The sequence below is a fragment of the Budorcas taxicolor genome, chromosome 4 (assembly GCF_023091745.1).
Source record: "Budorcas taxicolor isolate Tak-1 chromosome 4, Takin1.1, whole genome shotgun sequence".
In the NCBI taxonomy this organism is placed as follows: Eukaryota; Metazoa; Chordata; class Mammalia; order Artiodactyla; family Bovidae; genus Budorcas; species Budorcas taxicolor.
Window position 1 is genome coordinate 48156397 of NC_068913.1, and position 17653 is coordinate 48174049.

Below are 17653 nucleotides of genomic sequence, written 5' to 3' on the forward strand. Positions count from 1 at the left end.
GCAATTAAAAAACCAGAAAAAAAAAAAAAAATGTTTCCAGAAGGAAATCAGTCACTAACATTCTTCAATGGCAGATTTTTTGTTTGTTAAGATATGTTCATCTAAAAGGGGAGGAAAGGATTAAATGTGTTAAAGAAAATGTGGTTTAAATAAGAATAACTTAAGTGGTACTTCCCTGGTGGCTCAGTGGATAAGAATCTGCCTGCCAAGGCAGGAGACAGGTTTGATCCCTGGTCCAGGAAGCTCCCACATGCCTTGGAGCAACTAAGGCTGAGTGCCACAACTGCTAAGGCTGAGTGCCACAACTGCTAAGGCTGAGTGCCACAACTGCTAAGCCTGTACTCTAGAGCCCAGGAGCTGCAGCTGCTGAGCCTATGTGCTGCAGCTACTGAAGCCTGAGTGCCCTAGAGCCCATGCTCCCCAACAAGAGAACCCATTGCAGTGAGAAGCCCGCATGCATGACTAGAGAAGAGCCCTCGCAGCAACAAAGACCCAGCACAGCCAGAAACTTAAAAATAAAATTTCTTTTTTAAAGAAAGAATAGCTTAGGTGATGTCCTAGCCACTTTGTTCTAAGCTTTGAGAGCTAGATCCCTCTCTCAGATATAAATATCTCAGTTCTTGCTATAGAGTGAAGTAGATAATCTGTATATCTAACACTTAAAAGTGTGTCAGAATATAAACCAGTGGTTAAAAAATGTAAGTAATATATTCTTTGGGAAGTTAAGAAGGGAAGAGATTAGTGTGTAAGGGGCCTTATAGCTGTAACAGTTTTTTGAGTTGACCTAGGCACATTATTGTTTACAGATAAGGAAAACAGTGATCAGGAGGTTGATCTGCTGACAAACTTAAAGCTAGGTTGTGGCAGAGATGTCAAAGTTGGGAAGTTGAGACTTCAAGGAAGCATTGGTACTTAAAGGATCCTGGAAGGTTTAATAATATTTTTATTATTGGGTGGGATGGATATAAATACAGGGGAATGAAGGAGAATGAGGAAGGATATGGCAACAATCACAAAAAGACTGGCATAATCAGTGGAGTTATATATTGGAATATTAGAATGGAACAAGATAACCTGATAATGCCAAGATTAGGAACCAGTTATTACTGTGAGCTATTATGCTTTTTTTAAAATGCTTTTTTAAAGAGGGCAAAATTAGGAAACTAGAGTGGGCTTTGAAGTATATTTAGTGTTTAAGCAAGTGTTCTAAAATAGAGCACTGAAGCAGATCCTTTATATATATATATATATATATATTTTAAGATCACATCCAGACTTACTTAATCAGAATCTCTGGGGTGAGGCCTACAAATCTGTTATTTTCAACTCCTAATTCCATGTGTATGAAAAGGGGCACTTTGTGGATCTGTGTTTGAGAATCACTGGTTTAAAGGTCAAGTCAGAATAAGAAGAGCAACTACTTAGAAAATTATTCTGCTAGCCTAGTCTAATAGAGTAAAATGTGGACAGTAGGATCAGAAAGGTTTGTTCAAATCCTGTTAATTAGATTTGATGCACATTGTTTTTATATAGGGAAATGAGAGGATTCAATTCAGTCTAAAATAAATGACTGAAAATAGTGATAGAAGGAATACTTAGTTCATCATGAAGAGGGAGAACCATTGTTTTGCTTGAGAGTAGGATAAAGAATGAGAAAATAAAATTATTGCCAACTTTGTTTCAGTCAAAAATGTACCCTTTCCTGATGACATACTTTTTGTAGGCTAAAAAAGCGAGAATGAACCTGCTTGATAGTTTGTATAGGTTGAGAGACTAAAGATAAATGCAGGATTTGTATTATTTTGATTTTTAGTTGTTATACCTTAATACTACTTTTTTATGAGTGCTTTTTTTTTTTTTTTGCCTTTGAATAAGAGAATTCACCAATGAAATAAGTTTTTCATGTCACATGTTGAAGTTAGTATTTCCTTTTAGCTAATGATTTTCAAACTATTCTCCAGGAATTCTTAGGTTTTTAATGAAACTTAACTGGTAGGTGGGAGGATGTGCAGGCAGGGACATTTCCCTGCCACTCTATTTAACCACAGACTTAGCAGATAATGAAGTAAAAATGTTTGCTGTGCCCATTAGCAAGTATCATTAATCACTGTGGCCACTTTCCATTTTTATGTGGCTGTAGCCTCCTTGACACAACACTTGAAGTTGACGCTGGCAATCATTGGGAAAAGCATAGGAGATTAAAACTGTCTTTTATCCTAGAATTAAAATAGATGATTAGATTTTTGTGTAAGATTTTATGTATTTGCAGGAAAGTTTCTATCAGTACTCAAACATTGAAGGTCACAATTTTAATGTCACTTTAAAATTTTTAAATTTTGAGGTGATTGTAGATTGACATGCAGTTGTAAGAAATAACAAATTCGGTGTGTCTTTTCCCTGGTTTCAGTATGAGCACCATATTGACATTGATTCACACATTATGTTCAGATATCCCATTTTACTTGTCCTTGTGTGTGTGTATAGTTCTTTTCATTTTTATCACAGGTAGATTCCTATCTCCACCACCACAGTTAAGATACAGAAGTTTTATCACTGCAAGGATCCCTGGTGTTACTCTCTTAGTATTAATGCCACACTAGTCTGTTCTCCATTTCTATAATTTGTCATTCAAGAATGTTAGATAAATGAAATTATACAGTATGTGTGACATTTTGGGGGTTGACTTTTTAATCAGCACAGTTTCTTTGAGATTCATCCAAGTTGTTGCATGTGTCTGTAGTTCATTCCTTTATATTGCTAAGTAGTGTTAATGTTATTTTCCCATTTCGTAGCTACCACATAAAACATACAGCTTCAGACTTTTCCTTTTAAATCTACAGAACATATTGTCTCTCATTTTCGTTTGCTTCCCTGTTTTCTTTTATTATCTCAATCCTCAGCTCTGTTAGGACTATTGGGAGCACAGTTTTAAAATTACAGTTGTAAATAACAATGCTTTTTTTCCCTAACTGAAGGAAGGTTTAGAACGCATTGAAGCATGTGGTAATGAGTATAGTACTCATTACTTTTGTGCATAAAAGTAAGATATTCAGGAATTGGGAAGATGTGATTCTTAAATTTGAAGATTTATTTTTCTTCTGTGTTTGTATATCAAGCAGTACATTCTAAGATATATAGTCATGGGCCACATGGCAAGTAGAAATTGGAATTAGGTAACAGTTTAGAATGAAATACTTTTGTTACTTACATACTGGAGTATGAACAAAGACTAAACTCATTCTGAGAATAGTTTGTGTGTGTATAGGAAACAGAAGTTGTACATTTATACCCAGAGACTCTAACCAGATGCTAATCACTGAATTGCATAAAGGCTAGATTTTACATTAGAGTTTAGCGATATCCAACACTTTAAGGAATGATGAACACTTTTAAAGTAATAGCATGCATTAAAAAACTGGATAGTATTGAAATTATCTTAAGTCAAGGTTGTTTTAGGGTGCTAATAGAGGAGTATAGCAGTAGTTTGACAGGTTGAAGAATTGGTGTTTAGAATAGCTTCTCCAGACCCTGTTAGAAAGAGTCGTACCCCAGACAGATAGTTCAGTATATCATATTCACTATCACCATTTCTCATCATTATAGTATATTTGTTACATTCTGTGAACCAACGCTAAGGTAAGGTAAGTCGCTCAGTCGTGTCCGACTCTTTGCGACCCCATGGACTGTAGCCTACCAGGCTTCTCCCTCCATGGGATTCTCCAGGCAAGAGTACTGGGGTGGGGTGCCATTTCCTTCTCCTGGCACATCATTAACAATTAAAATTTACATTAGGGCTCACTCTTTGTATTCATGTTGCTGTGTTTTGTTTTGTTTTGTTTTTGAGCTCTTCGCATCTCTAGTGAGCTAAAGATAAGGTAAACTGGGTTGCAAGGTAAGCTGTCCTGGAGTACTGCCAAATATTAGCTGATTTGAAAAAGTGCCTCTTTCTTAACTATAGGGGTGGTCTGGTGCTTGTTGGGAAGTATCATGAGGGCTGGTATTGGCTTATTCTTTAAAGAATTTAATCTTATTAAAGCCAATCTTACTTTGACAAAAATTTTGTACAAAGGGATTTCAAGGGCCATTATGACTTAGTTATTTTAACCATTACTCTGTACAGGTTTTTATTTTAAGAAAATAATTGAAATAGTACGTTTAGAGTTTATAATAAAGAGGTTTGGCTGTTGGCTTTTTAAGTGCAGCTACTTCTGTCACATTCTCTAAATTTGCAGTTCGTTAACCAGAAGCATCCTTTCTCCTTTACTGACAAAAATGGACTCTAGATCAGAAATTCATAATAAAAAATTCTTTAATTAAAAAAAATTCTTTAATTGACTTTTACAAGTATAATAGCTGAGAATTGTTCTACAATACTTTTAAAAAAATTATCATTATGGTTTATTATAAGATACTGAATATAGTCCCCTGTGCTATACAGTAGGACCCTGTTGTTTATCTATTTTATGTACAGTAAGTTGTATCTGCTAATCCCAAACTCCGAATTTATTCCTTTCCCATCTCCCCTAAATGTGTTTATGTTTGTGAGTCTGTTTCTGTTTTGTAAATAAGATCATTTGTATCATATTTTAGCTTCTGCATATGCCATACAGTCCAATACTCATCTTTTAAAGACTTTTCCTAAATATTTAATTCCTAGAAATATTATCTGGTAATCATACCTTATACTTAACTGAATGTCACACAGAATCCTTTGAAACAATTCAGAAATTTGTTCTGTGATTATTTCTATTTTCAGATGAGAAGCTAATGCTTCAAGAGAATAAGTAACCATTATTAATAAGTGGCAGAATATGAAAACTAAAGCATTGCTAATTTGATACTGAATTTAGTACTAAAATATATAGTGAAACTCTGTGGAACTCTCAAATAGAAACAGAAACTGTGCTTTTTGAACACTGAATTTTTTTTTTTTTTTTTTTTTTACTTTATTTTACTTTACAATACTATATTGGTTTTGCCATACATTGACATGAATCCACCACGGGTGTACATGCGTTCCCAAGCATGAACCCCCCTCCCACCTCCCTCCCCACTGAATTTTATATATAGGTTTCCATTTTTCAAGTAGGTCCATCTGCATTAATCCTGACTACCAGAAGAAAGATTTTTCTAAATGAAGAGTTTATTTGTGCCAAAACTATCGCAGTGCAAGATGAATTGATGAAATTTTTTATCTCTAGGAACAAAATTGTTATCAAAGGAGACTCAAGTTAAAATTCAACTGGTTAGATAGGTGGTCTTTGCTTTATATAGTTTTGTATAAGGAAATGAGTATACTTATGTATACATTATTGCTGTTTAGTCACTAAGTCATGTCTGACTCTTTGTGACCCCATGGACTGTAGCCCACCTGGCTCCTCTCTTCATTCTTCCCATGCGAGGATACTGGAGCAGGTTGCAGGCAGATTGTTTTCCACTGAGGCACCAGGAGTAATCTCAGACTTGGGTCCTGGTTTCCTTAACTTTTGGGTTGCCTTTTCAACCCACTAGCAAGGCATGTGTTTGTTCCTGAAAATAATAGGGAATTTGAATATTTTCATCCTTCTTGTGTATGCTTTGTACTGTCAGTGAAATACTCTTTTAAGCACAAATTTTAGGCTTTAAGCCTGTGCATCTTTACTGATATTTCATAGTGTTTTAATGCATTGTTGTGGGATAGGTGTAAGTTTATGAAGTAGATGAGGTTTGTGGGGAGGAGGGAGCTAAGTAGGTTTTGTTAACTGTTACTTAATGAGCCAGAATAAATGTATAGTCCAGATGTTCTGCAATGAAACACTTATGTAGTTATTTCATTTCTCTTCTTTTTGAGAGAGGCAGTTGTCAATTTCTCTCCTTCTAGCTGTAAATTCTAGATTATTTATTTTACCAGTCATCTGGGAAATTTTAATTTCTGGGAAACTAGTGTGTAGGTTCTAGAGTCACACCATTAGGGTTCAAAACTTGATTCTTCTAATTTATTATCTGTGGAACTTTGGATAAGTTTAACCTCTCTGCCTTATCTGTAAAATGGGGATAATAAATGTACCTATGCCATAGGCTCATTGTGAGGATTAAGCATTGAAAACGCTCAGTATTTATCATCATTTGTATCATTATATCATTATTATAACCTGTTTTCAGGACATTTGAGTGCTTGTGGAGCACTGTACTGATACATTAACCCAGTTGGAGAAATATATAATTTTTTTGTAGGTTTTTAGAATCCGATATGTATCAGATTTTGATTATCAGGAATTATCTGTTAATGTACTTAAGACTGAAATTTAAACTAAGATCATCAGCCTAACCTACCTCCATTTATAGTTGAAGCCCACAATAGTGAAATGAGGTGCCCAGAGTTTCATAGGTAGTAACTTCGCAATAGATTTTGATCAACTAGTATTCTTTTTTTATTATACCTTAGTCAACAGATATAAATACAATTAAAATCTTATATGAATAATGAAGACAGTTTAATTTGATTTATAAGGAAATCTCAGTTATGTGGCCTCATAATTTCTTGCAAGTTTGTTTCCTTTCTATTAGTAATTGAGCCCAAAATTCACCCGCTTATTCTCTTAGTGTTACATGTCCAAAGTGTCAACATGGATCTAATTTTACATGTTTATTGAGTTCTGTGTATGTAAGGTGTTTATTAAGGACTGAAAGATAATAATAAGTGATGCTTTCCTCAAAGAGATTGTGTTAAATTGAGCTGGGCCCTAAACAATTTTCCTTATTTTCAACCTTTTTGCCTGTTTGGTATCATATTCATCTTTTCAGTGGTTTTTTTGTTTGTTTGTTTTCTGAACCCTCGAAATGTGGTTGCAGCCTCAGTTTTCCTGTTTTTCTGATAGACATTTCTAATGTAATTCCTTTTGCTTCCTGCCTTTTATCTCATTTTCCCTACTTTATGGTTTTGCTTGTTTTTGTTTTGGTATCAGTGCCTTTGCTGTGCTGAATCTGTGGGGGTTTTTTGTTCTCATTTGTTTTTGTTGTTTTGTCCGTGATACACAGCTTTTGGGATCGTAGTTCCCTGACCAGGGATTGAGTGCATGCCCTCAGCAGTGATGGCACAGAGTCCTAACCACTGGACTACCAGGAAATTCTGTGTAATATTGTCTTCTCAGTTTCTTTCCAGTTTGATTTGATAGTTAGCATTGTTTCCTTTGCTTCTGTTTGCGTTCATCTGTATTAAAGAGTGAAGAATACATTTGTCATTTTAAGAATTAGCTGCTGTCTTTATGAATCCCTTTGGTTTTAGGTTCCATGTTAGAAGTACTATATATACTTTTATGCCATTAATAAATAGCTCAATACTCCTATGTTCACTTGGTTTCTAGGTCTATTCTGGATAGCAGGTTTTGTGAAGACCTGTATTCTTTCTTGGACCTCAGATTTACCAGACATCTCATGGTATTTCCTTTTATATTATTTCTTTAATGGCCGCCATTTATTCTCAATATATTTCGTATATATTTAACTTGCCAGTTGGGTAAACCAGGTTTTTGATTCACATATAAGATATGAAACCTTTGTGGTAGTTTTTCGATTGTTGAATTGTTTTTCTCTAGTTGTTCCCATGTTATAAGTTCACATCTCTTCTACATCTGTATACTATATTGTCTTTTCTTTTCTTATTTTTGAAGACACAGTGATTTGACCCTAATGAGTTTATGATTTAAGTACCAGCTGGATTTTTAAGCAGCGTGAGTTTTCTGGCTATGTAGTTTTTGGTAATGAAGTGAAATATTTGCCATTTTTATGATCTCAAAAGATATGACCTCTTGCTTTCTGACCTCTTGTAAGTAAATTCTGATATCATCTTCTCTGCTGAATCAAACTCAAACATCTGTGGTTCTTTTACAGATGTAATGCTGTGTTTATCCTGGGGATGAGCTTCTGTGATTTTAGAAGAAAGGTGCATTTCTGGAAAAAGTGTCATGTGGTTGTTCTTACAGCACTTACTTGCATAGGTTGACAACTCATTTGATTAATGAGGCCAGAGCTGCATTTTCATCCTGGGTGCTCTAATTCATTTACCTGTTCTTTGTAGAGTGCCTGTTTCATTCTGTGCACTGTGCAGGGTTTGAGAGAGAGACAGTAATGACACAAATATAAGCTATTGTCTGAAATAGGTTTTTCTGGCATGTTCTTCACTGCTATTTAAAAACAGCTCAAGTATAATGTTATATTGAAGATTGTATATTTATGTAAAAATGGGCTGTACTCTTATTAAATACATGCTCAAATAGACGGTTTTAGATTGGAAATACTACTCAGTTACCTAAAATAATACATAATTATTTGACTTCTGTTTTCCAGTTTCTGCCTCTGGTTTAAGAGAAAAAAAAAGCATATAACTATATATTTAGCAACATACACCTGAAAGATAAGGTTTCCTATGAGTCAAAAGATAAGCTGAGCTGAAGAAAGTATCTACCAACTAGATGCTACCAACAAGGAGTAATTTTTTAAATTGTAATTGTTCTTAGGTCCAGGTCTTCAGCATTTTAAAGAAATACAGAATAATACAACATTTGATTTATATATTGCTTGCATTTTATCATTTAGAAATTTTATAATTTTGTAGCTTTGTGCATACTCATAAATATAGCTTTTTATGAAGCAACTCTAAAACAGTCCCAGGTGCAGAAAAGTGGATAGGGCAGTTGTTTTTAGAGGATAATTTTAATTTGTTGAAAACTGTAAAATCATAGCAAACAGTGAGCTATAATTACATACTTTATTTTTAAAAACTATTAGAAGAATCTCTTTAAATGAGAGCTAGAGAGTTTTAATTTAATCCACATAGTTTTTTGATTATGAAATAGCAACTCTTATGTGACTACCACTTAATGATTGCTAAATATGCATAATGCAGTGTATGAAATGCTTTATAGTCATTTTTTCATTTTTTTCACAGAAACTGTATGAGGATGTATCCCCATTTTATAAACAGAGACCCTGAAGCTTAGAGTGGTTAAATCACTTGTCTAGCTCACACGTCTACTGTTAAAGTGTTAGAGATAGGTTCCAGTGTTTACGTTTTTTACTTTCAAGTGCAATTGCCTATTATTGTATATTTTTATTATAACTTATAATCTAGTTGCTCTTCCCCAGTTATATACAGTTTAAAAGTAAAGGCTAGTTTTCTTGGAGAATTCAAACCACTATTACCTCGTTATTTCCCTATTTTGGTATTTTTTTCCCCATAAAATATGAGCTCACAATCTGTATCATCTGTGAAACAGGAATTAACCTGAGTCGATATTCTCAAGCTTACTTGTAAAAATTAAGGGTAAATAAAGAATTGCTATTTGAAGAAATAGTTGTCTTCAGTATTTCAGGTATAACATGAGGGGGACAGTTTTGACTGTTTTTCTTGTTTATATGATTATCTGCTTTGTTCCAAGTTGTATTATATCATTGCTGAAATATTTTAAGTAGATATTTCACACATAGAACATATAGCAGGTGTTTTGGGCTTCCCAGGTGGCTCAGTGGTAAAGAATCCATCTACCAATGCAGAAGACGCGGGTTTGATCCCCAGGTTGGGAAGATCCCCTGGAGGAGGAAATGGCAACCCACTCCAGTATTCTTGCTGGAAAAATCTCACGGACAGAAGAACCTGGTGGGCTACAGTTCATGGGGTCGCAGAGGGTCAGACACAACTGAGCATGCATGCACAATGAATTTAAATTGGAAAAATTGATATTGAAGCTGACTATATTTTCTTTACTATGGTAAATTTCTTTAAACATAATTCAAGTATGTTAGTTTTCTTATTGTATTAGGGATCATTAACTCATGGAAGAAAACTGGAGAAATAGAGAAACTCCCTTAATATACATGTATTTATGTAGAACAGAAAGTGACAACCACTGTAAAACAATTTTATTACAGATAGCTTTTTAAAATATAGAAACAATAGAGTAGAATTGTTTCAAATTCTGGTTTTATCCCTTAAACTGAGCAACTTTGGTTATGTTATTTACCCATAGTTACTTTTGGATTCTTTGGTGGTAAAATGGAGATCCCTACTTGAGTTGTGAGGATTAAATAGATTATCCATGTAAAAGCTTAGTGTGGTGCTTAGTTCACAGTAAGTACTCAGTGTTTGTTAGTTTATCGTTAGATCATTCACTGAACCGGGAAGACTTATTTTTGGAAAGTACTGTAAGAAATTCTGTTTCATTTTTCAAAATGAATAATATTTGTTGGTTCCTTACTAAGCAATATGCCTTAGTAATCCCACTTATGGCACCCTAAATTCATTCCCTGAGGAAGATTATGATTCAGAAACTTCTTTTGAGCATAATCTCATTACTTAATTCCAGAAAGATGAACAAAATAGAGACTGCCTGAGGAAATTGCACTGACACTGATATTGTAATAAAGAATGCTTTCTTTATGTATTTTACTTTCCTTTATTATAGGTTGACTGCTTCTGAGAATATGAAGATGATTGTTAACTTCTGGTTCCCTTTTCTTTTAAACAGGGTTTGTGGATGCACTTAGATGTTTGCAATGAGCACTGTGGCTGGCATGCCCCAGTGTTTTGGATACCAATGCATTGGACTCCATAGTAATCGAATTTACCAGAGGCGAACGTCATGAGCATAGTGATCCCATTGGGGGTTGATACAGCAGAAACGTCATACTTGGAAATGGCTGCAGGCTCAGAGTAAGTATTTAAATCATAGGTACTTTGGATAGGGAAGAGTAAAATACTTCATATAATTATTTTAGCACAACCAAGCAGTTCTTGATTTGCATTTGTATTTTTCTCATTTTAGATACTTGGCTAAAGTAAAATGTCAGAAGTTTAAAGGCAAAAATTCCTGTAACTAAAATTACTTTTGTAAAGAGCTTTTGAGCCAAAATTCTCTTTTTCTGATTCTTTTTTGTCTCTTCCATTTGCTGATTATTGACAGCAAGTATTAAGATAATAGGTTAATGTTTTTTAAAATTGTGAATCTGTCTTGTTTATATTGGAAAATTAATTTGGTTTTCAGTTTGAATCTTTTTAAACTGTAATGTCCATTTAAACACAGTTGGCCCTTTTTTTTTTAAGTTGAATTGAAAAATAAAATTCCAGCCAGTTTTAAATAAGAAAAAGGGAGTATTTCCTTCTAGATGAATGTTTTGGCACCTTTTGCTTTTGTGGGAGCCATTTCTGAGGGATTTAGCGAAAGGTTCTTACCTTGCCTTTAAGACTATTTGGTCTTGACAGTTGTGTTGGATAGATTTTCTTTTATTTTTATTTTGAAAGACCACTATGTTAACACTGAATTATTGCTATGAAAATTGATTGTTTTTAGAAAATTTCAAAAGGTTCATGTAACAGTGTTGGAATACTTAAAGAATAGAAAGATGTATGTTTGCTCTCTGATTGAGTATATAGTTGAATTGTGCCAAATGGGACACTCATTGACCAGAAAGTTGAATTTAACTTTTTTGAAAAAAAGGAAATTTCTTTCTTTTAGGGCTCCTAAAACTGGTGTGTAGAAAGGACAAAAAACAGTTGATACTCTGTTTGTTGGCATTTCAAATGGTCTAGAAATGTTTTCACCACACCTGCTTCTGCCATTAGGAAAGACTCAGGGGTGCGCTCTAATATTCCTATGATATACTACATAGTCCATTTAACTATATGATTATTATAGTTTTTAAATGCCTCTTTTTTTTTTTTGTACTATGTTTAAGTTCTTCTTGTTGTAAAATAGTGGATTCCCAAACAAGGGTACTCTTGTGACTGTTGATTGACATTCCTTCTACCCAGATAGGGACACTCCTAACAAAGAAAAAAGAACCTGGAAGCAGGGCTTGACAGGCGAGTGGGTCCCAGACTAAAGTACCAGTTTTTCTTAGTGCGTCTGATACATGCAAATCTATATCTGATAATAGTTATTGGCATTTATTGGTAATAATCAAAGATTTTTTACTTCCTAAAAAATTCACCTTGACAGTTTTTTAAAATTAGCCCCATAAGCACTTACTACAAAATGTAATTTATGAAGTATTTATGTATGAAATAGGAATTAGTCCAGCATACAATGTCAGATGCTCCTTTGTCTTGTTTACATGTTTAGTATATATGCTGTAAGGCAATTCACAAACAGAATAAAAGCCACATATTAATTATATAGTTAAAAAAGAATGAATAATATATTGACAGCAGTTTAGAGGAGAGCTTTCTGCCTGTGTTCTTTATTAAATGCATTTATAAGAGTATTTATAGAATAATTATGATTTATATTATTGAACCAAATCTTTCCTGGTACAAATATGGACATTTTTATTATTAGAAGATGATCAACTTGTAGGTAATTACAGAATAACTATTTTTTTTTTAAGAACATTTCTGTTTTAGGAAATTATTTTTTTCTATTCCACATACAAGTATGTGTCCCTTGGGTATGGTATCCCTTACTCAGTGGACACAAAAAGTATAGCTGGTACCAATTTCTACTATGAGACAACTATCAATTTTTGTGGCTAAATTTTCAAACTTGAAAACTATATATATATATATATATATATATATAAAGCTTTTAGAGCTATTTTCATAAGAAATTTTTATATAATTAACATTTCCTTTTTATTTCAAATATGGAATCAGAAGATACTATACTTGTATTGATGCAAGATGCTGGGGAAAGGGCATATGGGACTTCCCCATATGTTTCTTTGTTAACGTCCTGTGCAGCTACACAATTATTCCAAAATATATTTTTTTAAGTATTGAATTTTGTTTTACTCATGTAGCTATATGATGTTATTAATTATATGTTAGTTATATATATGTGTTTGGCTGCATTGGCTCTTAATAGTGGCACATGGGATCTTTGATTTTTGCTGCAGCACACAGGGTCTTCAGTAGCCATGTCTGTGGCATCTTTTAGTTGCGGCATGTGGGATCTAGTTCCCTGACCAGTGTTGAACCCAGAACCTCTGCGTTGGGAGTGTGGAGTCTTAGCCACTGGACACACCAGAGAAGTCCCTATTAGTTATATTTTTTAAAAATATGGCTAAAATATATCACTAATAAACTACGATGAAGTTTAGGAAATACTTGATTGTTTATTGAGTGAATTAGTTTACTGAACCAAATTTATACTCATTTCTAAGACTATAAAGGGGAATTTATTTAATCACAGTTCATCTACTTTGAGTTCATCTAGATAGAATACATGCTATCTGTCACATTTTATAGATAGGAAATTGAAGGTCTGGTTCAGGATCTATAATAACAGACTTGCTAAACTCTAGTCCTGTATTCCGATACTCAGTAACGTTTCTTCTTGGATTATCTCCTCTCTGCAGTAAAACTCATTAGTCTTTGTTACCTGTTTGTTTTCCTTTCATTACTAAGTTTTTAAACATCTTGGGTTTGTCTTGCCTTTCCTGCAGAGTTAGGGATCTTGTATTTTGTTTTTTTTCTGTTCCCCGTTACCTTGCCACGAGTTGGTTTTACACTTCAGAACCTCTCAGTTCAAACTAGCCGTATTTCAAGTGTTCTATAGCATATATGTCTAGAGGCCGTTGTATTGGATAGAGAAATTCTAGGTTAAATTACAACCTGTAGGATCTCAGAAGAGAAAAGAACAGTGAAACCTCTGCTAGTTATGAAAATTATGAGATCATAACAATCTATTTCTTTTTGAATAAGAAAGGTAAAGATGTAACTATGAGACGTATTATTTTCAAATTTTAGGTGAGGAAACGAGTCACAGAGCAGTTAAATGGCAGAAGCAAAACTTACTGATGTGTTAATTGTAGGCATTTTCTATTATAGCTTCTTTCCTAGTACTGTTACAAAAAATGACTTATATAACGTTAGTAATTTATTTTGATATATGGTTTGCGTAAGTAGTAGCTTTACTTTTAGGGGTAGTAAATTTATTATAATCAATGACTGCATATAATAAAGATATTTTCAGGTCTCTGCTTGAAGATAAGGAATGTGAAAGAAAACCTAGACTCAGTTACCAGTAGATAAATAGGAAAGTTGAGCCAGAGTTCAGCATTTATTAGAACTGTATGTTTTTATCCTGATTGATATAAATTGACCTCTTCTACTGCTTCTTCTGTCTTTTATGTCAGGCAGTCTATCTGAATTACTAAATTGGTTAAAGAAGCAAAGGTTAGAAACCCTTCTAGAGCTGAGAAGTGGGAAGAGGTATTAAATAGGAAGTGTTAAACTGATTCTTTCCTAGTCTTTTTAAAAAAGAAAAACCAAATTACTTTTCCTCTCAAAGACTGGGAACATGATTACTAACATTCTATTCCTTTTAACATTATTTTTACTACCAAATATTCCTTTAGAAATCTTTATAATGAGATTTTGGATAAATATGTGTATTTTTGGATGCGGTAGACAAATTAGTAAATGTGACGTATCTAAGTTACATTACTTTGTGAATTACTTTGGAAGTGAATTACTTTGGAAGAGGGCTTTTAGTGCTATAACTGGGAATACAGTAAATGCCTCTCTGTTGACTGAGAGTACTAAAGGGAGATATCTGGGTTTTCAGTTTCGTTCTGCCACTAATATACCAGTGAGCCCTTGAGACAATTATTGTAGACTTTGATATCTTAATTTGAAAAAGAGGGCCTGAAGTATTAATGTGGCTTTTTTTGACTCCAGAGTTCTGAGATTCAGTACATTTTTATTTTCTTTATAGTATTTAATATTAGGTTATCTCAGTGTCACTAGAGCCATCTGCTGACAGAATTCATTATTAGTTTGTTGAAATATTTGGCTGCTTGTAATCTGAATTTATGTAATTAAAGATACTAAAATGTTTAATGTATAATGAAATGTTTTCAGTAGCTTTTTACTTGTGTTCCACTAGTATTTAATGTTTCTATTCATGATTTCTTTACGCTTTTTATTTGTCAAGAAACTAATACTTTGTGCTGACCTTAAAGGTGTTAATTTGCTTATCCTAATTTAGAAGTGCTTTCGTTTAAATGTGATTTGTTTTAATACTAAAAAGAATGTTTTGAAATACTGTTCTTAGCATTGTTTAGAACTGTTGAAATTTATCATTTGCTTTATACTTTAAGTTTTTCTCTAATTTTTTTTCTTGTCTGTTACATAGTGTGTAAGCAGCTATTATTCCCATTTTACAAAAGAAATGCACCTCCAGGAGATTAAGTGACTTCCCTAAGGCCACATAGTTAGTTAATAAAAAATAAAGAGTCAATTCCAGAGCTGCTTGGCTCCAGATCCATTTGCCACATAGATCAAAAGAGCTAAGTTTTGTTAATTGAGTTAAATGAAGTAAAATGCCACATGTGGTAAACTGAGGACACCAAATCTCTCCATTTAAAAATTTTTCTTGTATGCCGTTGTAATGTGTTTAATTTTAATATATCTTTAAAAAGTGTTAGGTATAACAAGAATGATAGAAATGTTTTTATCACAAATCTGAAGGAACATAGTGAGAACTCACGGATATCTTTTATATTCATGTTCTATCCATGTGTAATTACTGATACCCAAGTGTCTGTTACTGAATGTTTTAACATTGAAAGAAAAACTAGAGGTTTCACTTAAAATACTCATATAAACTTCTCATTAAAATACAACTGTATTTTGAAGGTTTATATAGGGAAGAAATTAAAATTTTGATGAGGAAGAAGGAAATCATAAAAGTCCAGTTTCAGGAGGAATCAGAGCTTATTTAATCAATCATTCTAGCCTATTCTTTTTCTCTAAATTCCTCTCTTGATTTTATGATTGGCATTTCTCTCTGTTTAGATCTTCAATTCACCTGACTGCTTAAATGTCTACACTAAAATATATAATGAATGATAATTTATGATGGCTTTTTAAAGAATAAGGATATTTTGGTATAAACACATACAATTTTAAATTTGTAAAGTGGTTCCAGGAAAATGTGGCAACATCAGGTAGATTACTGCAAACAAAATGGTAGTTGTTCTGCTTTCTGAGTTTTCAACAATAATTTAGGACTGTAACACATTTGAAAATAACCTTTTTCATTTTTAAGAATGGAAATGTTACATAAATAATTTAAATTTTAATGCCCAAATTTGTTCTCCATGTTTGTAAAGTTTATGAAGTAATGACAGTTAAAGTGGTATAGATTTAGAGTTACCAGAAATCAGGCTTTATGTAACTCTAATAAAATAATACATGGTACCATTTTGTAATACAGAAATGAGGTAAAGCTGTTTACATCATTAGGTCATTAATCCATAGACAAAATAGCACTCTGATAAATCTCACAGGAGGTGGGGATAATACAGTTTGACAGAAATAGTATTAGACCAACCTAAGAGATCTAGGCTTTAGTATTTGCTTTGTTATTATAATGCCATGTGACTTAAAATTAAGACTTGATTTTGTAAATGTGGAATCTGAAATCCAGAGAGCTTATGTTTCATGTCTCATGGATACACAGTGACTTAATGATAATCAGTTTGTGGCACTTAGATCAGTAATCTCCTGGTGTGTAATACTGGAGGTTGAACAATGTGATATTTAAAATACCTTCTAGAACAGTTCCTGAATATCACTTAGGAGCAGCAGGTACTGTTTCCCTGAATAGTTCTGTCCTGCTATACTCAATGTCACAACAAGCAGAACTCAGCGAATGCTTCTCCACCCCTTGCTTCCTGATAGCATTGTCTGGGAATCCAAGAATTGCCCTCCACATTACACCTGTATAGACTCAGCAGAAGCAGATCTGTTACCACTAATTCTAGGCCAGAACAAAAGTACTTCCAATCTGAGGGAAAGAAATCCATATTCTACCCCTCCCTTGAAGCCATTTGCAAAGCATCCCCACTACATCTTTGCTCTACCTGCTCCACTAAATGAGTCTTAGCAACAGCATTTTACCTTTTCTAAAACCCAGTATCACCTCACAGGGTCAGAGGTAGGTTCTGAGAGTGGCTATTTCAGATTAAATCTTGACCCTGTATCAGTATTATCTCCGCTTGTCATTCTTTTGGTTCCTTGGGCACTGTCTCAATTGTCAGTCTATTCAGATGCTTGAATGCTTGCGTCCTTCACTCTTCTTCCAACTGCTCCATACAAATTGACTGTTACTTTTACCCTGCTACTGGCATGTTGAAGCTAATGCATAGTTTTCAGGCCTCATATTATTTGTTGTCTCAGGAGGATTTATTACTTTTGATTCTCTGTACCTTTGGCTTTAGTGAAACTAGCCTTTTGTGGTTTTCTTTCTTTCTTTTAACAAATTATAGTAAAATATACATAACATAAAGTTTACTGTTTTAACTAGTTTTAACTGTACGATTCAGCAGCATTCAGTACATTCATAGTGTTACTGCAATGTCCAGGCAAGAGATGACAAAGACTTGGACTAGGGAGAGAGGTGTACTGATTGTAAATGTATATTGGAAGAAGAGCCAGAATTGATCAAAGAATTAGATGTGGTGGGCGAGGGCAAATGAATAATCAAGAATGATACTTTATGGTTTTGGATTAAGCAACTGGATGGAGAGTTGTTTAAAGAAGAAGATGAGCTGGGGGAAAAGAGAAAACATTTATGGGCAGAAAAGAAAATCAAGCAAAAATGAGAAAGAGTGGCCAGTTAAGTGTGGTATCTAGAAAGCTGGCAAAGGTAAATCTTTTTAGGAAGGGAACATT

General features: G+C 33.7%; 1 protein-coding gene across 1 annotated transcript in view; it reads left to right on the forward strand.

The window, feature by feature from the left end:
- The first annotated feature begins 10547 nt into the window (after positions 1–10547).
- KMT2E (lysine methyltransferase 2E (inactive)) overlaps positions 10548–17653 on the forward strand; it is a 70445-nt gene continuing 63339 nt past the window's right edge. The window contains exon 1 of the mRNA XM_052638545.1: positions 10548–10687. Within this exon, the coding sequence (XP_052494505.1) occupies positions 10617–10687 (71 nt within the window). The 5' untranslated portion in view covers positions 10548–10616. The remainder of the gene's footprint in view (positions 10688–17653) is intronic.